Source organism: Anoplophora glabripennis, unplaced genomic scaffold (assembly GCF_000390285.2).
Source record: "Anoplophora glabripennis isolate ALB-LARVAE unplaced genomic scaffold, Agla_2.0 scaffold173, whole genome shotgun sequence".
Lineage (NCBI taxonomy): Eukaryota > Metazoa > Arthropoda > Insecta > Coleoptera > Cerambycidae > Anoplophora > Anoplophora glabripennis.
This window is the reverse complement of record NW_019416256.1, coordinates 708827-715486: the sequence shown is the minus strand read 5'-3', so window position 1 is coordinate 715486 and position 6660 is coordinate 708827. Positions and strand designations below refer to the sequence as shown.

General features: G+C 31.9%; 2 protein-coding genes across 2 annotated transcripts; both read right to left on the bottom strand.

Moving 5' to 3' along the window:
* Nucleotides 1-499: 499 nt before the first annotated feature.
* Nucleotides 500-4475, bottom strand: LOC108911107 (inducible metalloproteinase inhibitor protein-like). The gene is made up of 2 exons (XM_018715942.1): nucleotides 4365-4475; nucleotides 500-795 (listed from the first exon to the last, which is right to left on the bottom strand). Exons 1-2 carry the CDS (start codon nucleotides 4435-4437, stop codon nucleotides 593-595), a joined length of 276 nt encoding a protein of 91 aa, XP_018571458.1. The 5' UTR covers nucleotides 4438-4475; the 3' UTR covers nucleotides 500-592.
* Nucleotides 4476-5200: 725 nt separating this feature from the next.
* Nucleotides 5201-6408, bottom strand: LOC108911108 (inducible metalloproteinase inhibitor protein-like). Its single transcript, XM_018715943.1, has 2 exons — nucleotides 6136-6408; nucleotides 5201-5535 (listed from the first exon to the last, which is right to left on the bottom strand). Exons 1-2 carry the CDS (start codon nucleotides 6209-6211, stop codon nucleotides 5333-5335), a joined length of 279 nt encoding a protein of 92 aa, XP_018571459.1. The 5' UTR covers nucleotides 6212-6408; the 3' UTR covers nucleotides 5201-5332.
* Nucleotides 6409-6660: the final 252 nt, after the last annotated feature.

Below are 6660 nucleotides of genomic sequence, written 5' to 3'. Positions count from 1 at the left end.
TTCCAATTTACACAAGAACTGTTAACTTTGGGTATAGGGAACTATAGTATCATTTTAAAGTAAATTTGCAGGGTCTACCATTTGAAATTTTTGAGTAAATTCAACTTCAACGTCGCATTATTGGTAACACGTTTTTAAACACTCTGTATGACTTTTCGCAAATTTGACAAAAACTGGTTGAATTCCATTGCTTTTAAATTATCCATGCCAAATTTCATTAATAAATAAAACAAAATGTCGGAGTTATTCTATTTTCAAAAGTCACATCCCTCAATTTTTTTCGAAAATTAATAATAATAAGTGCGAGGAAGTTGACACTATTTTCATTGGATAGATCTTTTTGATAAACCCCCTGTTTACAAACGTTCAGATTTCAATTCTAACTACTTTTTGAGAAAATTCTACTGGGCCCTCTTCGTGATACACCCTGTATATTGTTGTCAATATATTTTGAAAGTTAAAATATATCAAAATATTATTACAAAGAAATGAAAAATAGTTCGTTTCATATAATATTTAATTGCAATGATGTTTATGTCATTAAAACACACATGTTCATTGAAAGGCGATCATCATTGATATGTTAAAGTTGTCAATGTATTGGAGGACAATCTGCAATTATGTCGACGCAATTTCCATGTTGATCTCTAGCATATCCTTTCACACAAAAACAATCATTGTTACACTTTACGTTCATAACTGGACAGGGTTGTCCTAGAGTTGCGCACTCGGTTTGGCAAGGGCTGCCACATAGGAACACCTCGTGTGGTCTTGTACAATTCATCCATACATGCTCTGAAACGTTTAAATAAAACTAATTTTATTTTCATCATCATCATCATGATTCTTGTATAAAAGCAAGAGAGACTGTGATTTAAAACTTAGATTAGCTTCTGCGATTCCATTATGGTATAAAGAGGTACGCATTGCTTCAACGCGATCTTCCTAACAAAGAGACTTTCCAAGTGCCTTAATGGATGTTTATTGCATGGGGGAAATTGTCAGGGAAATGCTTTAGAGCTCTTAGTGAAACCATATACTTCCACTATTTAAGAGAATATAATTAAGGATCACGTTCTTGAGAGTGCCACAAAAAATTCAAATTAGGGTAAGAAAAAAAATAGAATAGACTGTAGAGGAAACCAGACTGAGAAGAAACGCACAGGATCTAATATTCTCACTAAAACAAGCGAATGAAAAAGCTCTCAGTAGAGAAATATTTGGTTTGTTACCATTTAAAAGGCTTTCGATAAAATTAACGGTAACGACTTTGGGAATGCATAGAAAGTCGTGAAACTAAACTCCAGAATGAGGAATAATAGGAATAACCCGAAGCAAGGATCTACTGGAGCTAGAGAGCGTTATGGAAAGAGCAATAGAAATAATTGACAATCATCTTGTAGATAGATTGGAGGATCCCAAGTGTAGAATTGGTTGATTTAATATTTGCTGACGATGAACAGGAACGGTAAGTATATAAAAGAATTTATAACCCAATATTAATATACTATACGTGAATAAATAGAGAAAATAAACACTATTAAAACCGACGAAAGAAATACAAAGTATCCAGCTTTAAATATTTAGGCATCATGATCGAGACAAATGGAAGACTGACTGCAGAAATAATCAGAGGCTGTATAAAACTGGAAGAAGATTCAAATAAATTCGACTCAAAAATATCAAAAAAAAAGTAAGAGCTGATATAGTACACAAAATAATGAGAGCAATAGCGATGTATATAGATTGGAAAGTAAGTAATGGAAAAGGTAACTAGGCTGGCTAGGTCATATACATCAAATAGACGACAACAGAATAATCAATAATATACAGGGTGTCCCATAATTAGTGACCAATACTTTAGCAGTAGATTCTACAATCAAAAATAAGATTATTGAAAAAGCTACGCCCCCAATTTTTAACATTTTCAAATTTAAACATCAAACAATGACAGGCATGAGTATTTCACAAAAAAATATATACACTTTTTTGATGATAATTGTAATATTTTCAAATATAAACAAACGATGATAGAAATGGGATTTTTACAAAAAAAAAATGGACTCTAGATTTACTTCGATAAAATGCATCATTTTCGAAAAATATCTATTTAGATTTAGAAGTTATATCTCATGTCTATCTTCTTCCGCATTTCAAACTACAAATTTATAAACCATTCTTGCATCGTTCAAATCACAAACCGTTTGTAGACTGTTGGCATTCAAGCTATCAGTAATTTACTACAGAAGCAAACCTGATATGCACAGTAGTAAATGAAGTTTTGTAATAAATCAGATAATAAAGAAATTATTAAAAACTAAAAAACATGTTATAATAATTGCTCAAAATAACTGCCATTTTGTTGTATGCAAAGCATAGCTCTCCGCGCCTTATTCCATGAGAAGCACGAATAATTTCAAATTCATTGTTCCTTAGCATATTAGAGGCCAAATTTATGGTATCTAATAATTTTTCTTTGGTATCTATTTCGGCGTTATAAACGATACTATTTAAATGTCCCCATAAGTAATAATCTTGAGGATTAAGGTCAGATGAACGAGGTGGACAGGCAATGGGAGCTCTTGGTCCAATCCACCACTCTGGAAAATATTCGTTCAACCAGTTTTTCACATTCCTACTATTATGAGCTGGAGCTCCATCGCTCTGAAAGTACATTTTCCTCTAATATTCAGAGGTACATCTTCCAATAAATTAAACAATTCATTTTGTAAAAATGTAAATAAGCTTTTAAGCCGATTTGGAATTTCAACAGGTCAAATTAATTTGTTACTGATAATCCCCGCCCACAGATTAACTGAAAACCTGTGTTGGAAATTATTACGCTGAACTACCTTCGGATTGTCATTAGCCCAATAGTGGGTACTGTGAAAATTAAGAGCTCCATTTCTGGTGAAAGTCGCCTCATCAGTCCAGAGAATTAATGGAAGCAAGTTTTCATTATTAATGATCCACTGAGAAAATTCGATCCTACGCATAAAATCTTCATTTCTTAAGTTTTGTACCCTCTGATAATGATAAGGATAAAGGCCTTGGATAGTGACCATTCGTGAAAGCTAAAATGAGAGCTTTGGATTAGTTTTAATAAACGTTTCTTACATTTCTCATTATGTACTGTTGTTCGTGGAATATTAGTGGCTCTTGACACTGTGCGGATGCTGATATTAGGATGATCATCGGCATTTTCAGAATTATAATCATTTGGTGGCCTTCCTTGACCGCGCAATTTTTGAACAGATCCATTTTGCGTCTATGGACCGTAGAAAATATTCTACGTCCAGGTTGCCTCCGATTGGTATCTACTGCTAGCTCGCTATTATTAAAATTTTGCATTTTTTAATTTTTTCTTATATATCAATACTGCACCGTAAAGTGAAAGCAAAAATTTGTCAAATTAATTCAAGTAAACAAACGGTTGTTTTCATGGCCTACCTACCTATTCATGTAATCCTTTTCTATTCTTGAGATTTATATAATAAAATTTTAAAATCGATTTTTCTCGAAAACGAAGCATTTTATCGAAGTAAATCAAGAGTACATATTTTTTTGTGAAAAACTCATATCTATGAGTTTAAATGTTTAAATTTTACACTCCTGACTAAATTTTTCAAACAGTTTTCGTTAGAACATTTATTGAATGTCCAACATACCAAAATTCATAACGATACTTTAACTGGTTTTAGAAATATTTTGAAAAATATGATCTGAAGCCCCTTTTAGGGCGGCCTAGCTCCCTTAGGAAGCATCGACCCTTGTTTATAGGAAAAAGTAATCTTATATTTGTTCATAGAATCTACTGCTAAAGTATTGCACACTAATTATGAGACACCATGTATATGCCAGGCCACAGGGCAAAAATAAGAAAGAACGACCAAGGAAAATATGAGTAGAAGGTGTAAGATTAGCTGCAACCAGAACAAACAATATGGGAGGAAATCAATATCATGTGATATGCTTATGGAAGCAGGAAGTATGTTATATCGCGCGACTTCGGAGTTAACTTTCAAGCACTAAAGTCACACAGCGCGCTATATGCTACATACAAGTCCTGTCGACTCAGTTGTCATCAAGATAAAATGTCATTGGAAGAAGTAATCGCATTTTTAAAGTATTAAACCAATTCAAATAAGTTTTCCCAAAATTACATCAATGTGTTCTTTGATACCAAAATCTAGATATGTATGCAAAACATACCCAACCAAAACCAAAAGCATAATACTTCTAATGACTATCTATAACTATCTAAGGATTGTTCAAAATAATACCAATCAATCAACAATTTCTGTAATTTATAATACAGTTAATTTTATTAATTCGGCAAATCAATTTGATGAGATAGTACTTACCAACTCGGACCTTGTGGACAGGACTAGCATCAGCAAAATATGCCAACAATATGAGCAGCGCCCAACACTTCATTATGATAATGTGGTGAATAAATGAGTATAATACATGTAAAATCAATGTTTATATACTCCAGACATGCTGGTTGTTCAGTAGCGTGTAGTTTTAATTAATAATAATTTGTAAGGATGTTTACAAAAATATTATTCGTTTTCTCCAGAGCATTTCTCTTAATTATGAGTTGACATACATATAATGTTTAATTACAACTTCATTAATAATGTGCATAAATGTCTAGTTATCACCATCAGCGATATTAGCGTTTGACCCTGCTATTTAGGAATCCAATGGGTGTTATCCACCACTGTGTATAACACAACCGCTTGTTTTCTTTTGCTGATAACTTTTATAATCCTCCTATCTATATCCTATATGATAAATTCCGTATAAAACATCATAATTGTTTACAGAAAGTAAATGTTCACGGGGATTTTTTAAAATATGAAATTAGGCCTTTAAATACTAGACGGAAAATGTTATTTTAAACAAAGATTTCTACTTGGTTTCCTGACTTAACGAAAATATTTCAAAAGACACTGTTTTTCAAGTCCTAATTAGACTTGGCACAAATTTTTAGAATATTGATTGAAATAATGTCACAGAATATATTTTCCTCATTTCCAGTTGCAAGGGAAAATAATGTTTGCGACATTCTTCTTGAAATGATAGTTTTTAAAGTGTTTCAATTAAAATAAAGACAGTATGATCCCTTCGTAACAGTTTTCCTAATATTGTTTTGGTTATTATTTCTCTTTGTCTAGAAAATAAAATGTTAAAAGTTATTTAAAATCTTTATTATGAAGGGATGGAGTTTTCCTTCAAGTAATTAATATCTGTTTATAACCTACATCTATAATCACATTTAGTACACACTTATGAAAAATCAGTCACTTTAACACATTTTTTTAAATTATTTATGCTTTGGAGGGCAATCTTCTATTTTGATGCAGTCCCCATTTCCATCTCTGGCATAGCCCTTCACACAGTAACATTTATCATTACACCTAAAATTTACAATTGGACAGGGTTCTCCTAGAGTCGCACACTCGGTCTGACAAGCGCTGCCACAATTGTATACCTCGTTCGGTCTTGTGCAGTTCTTCCATACCAAGCCTAAAACGTTTAAATTCAGTTATTGATTTCATTTTCAATACAAAATAATATAATAAAAGCAAGTATTAAAAGATTCATGAAATTAATTATGATCTACACAACCTAATCTAGCAACGATCAAGGCCAGGTTGCAGTATGGGTAATACATGCCTGAACTGTAGAAGTATATTTGGTGGAGACAGAATTAAAAAAAAACAATAGTTTCTACGTGTAACCACCATTAATTTAATGAAGGTCTTTCGAGTCAGATATCATTTGAGATATCACTGTAATTTAAAATTTATAAAATGTCATATTTAACTAAAAATGTATCTCTCAAAAAATTAAAGTTGCATTTACAGGACAAAATAAGTATAATTATAATATAAGCATACTACTGTATAATACATAAAGAAAGCAAATAAATTAACAGAATAAAAAATAAATAAACAGGAAAGAGGACAAAAGCAAAACCTTTATTGAAAATTATTGAAATAATCGGACGCAGTGGATACTATAAGTATTTATAAAATACTTAAGTATATAACCCAAACATTGTATTAAAACTGTATCTCATATAATAAAGTACATTTATTTCAACGAGATTATACTCGTACTTACCCCCAGGTGGTAACTTGTGGGCAAAACTTTCATGGGCGAAGTATGCACAAAATACAAGAAGCAGCCAAAACTTCATTGCGATAATATGATTAATATAATAGCTCAGTCGATATTTATATATTCTCCACGTGCTGATTAATTATTCTTGGTAAGCACCAGTGGCGGATAGTTGTTCTTAGGTTTCTCTTGTAATGGAAATTATGTAAATATTACTTGTCTTGATTTGTCTTTTGTATTCTTCATAATTTTTGGGTAGAATTACATGTACCTTTTTATAATTAATGTTAGAATAGTTTGAACTGAATCATTTGACTTCAATACTAACTGTCCACTAGATGTTATACGCCACTGTGACGGTTACAAGTTAAATTTCGTGCTACCTTTGCTGTTCTCGTTTCAGATAACCTGTACGACCTTTCGTCATTCACGGGGAATCCTTCTTCTCCAAATACACGATAAATTCCGTCAAATACGTCATAGTTGTTCGTAGAAGGTGAATGCTAAATGATTGTTTACTATTTACGA

Excerpts from the sequence above, each read along its gene's own strand:
- LOC108911107 (XM_018715942.1), bottom strand. The coding sequence starts at position 4,437 with ATGAAGTGTTGGGCGCTGCTCATATTGTTGGCATATTTTGCTGATGCT. Across the intron at positions 796-4,364 it reads TGTCCACAAGGTCCGAGTTG|AGCATGTATGGATGAATTGT; the intron begins GTAAGTACTATC and ends TAAACGTTTCAG.
- LOC108911108 (XM_018715943.1), bottom strand. The coding sequence starts at position 6,211 with ATGAAGTTTTGGCTGCTTCTTGTATTTTGTGCATACTTCGCCCATGAA. Across the intron at positions 5,536-6,135 it reads CCACAAGTTACCACCTGGGG|GCTTGGTATGGAAGAACTGC; the intron begins GTAAGTACGAGT and ends TAAACGTTTTAG.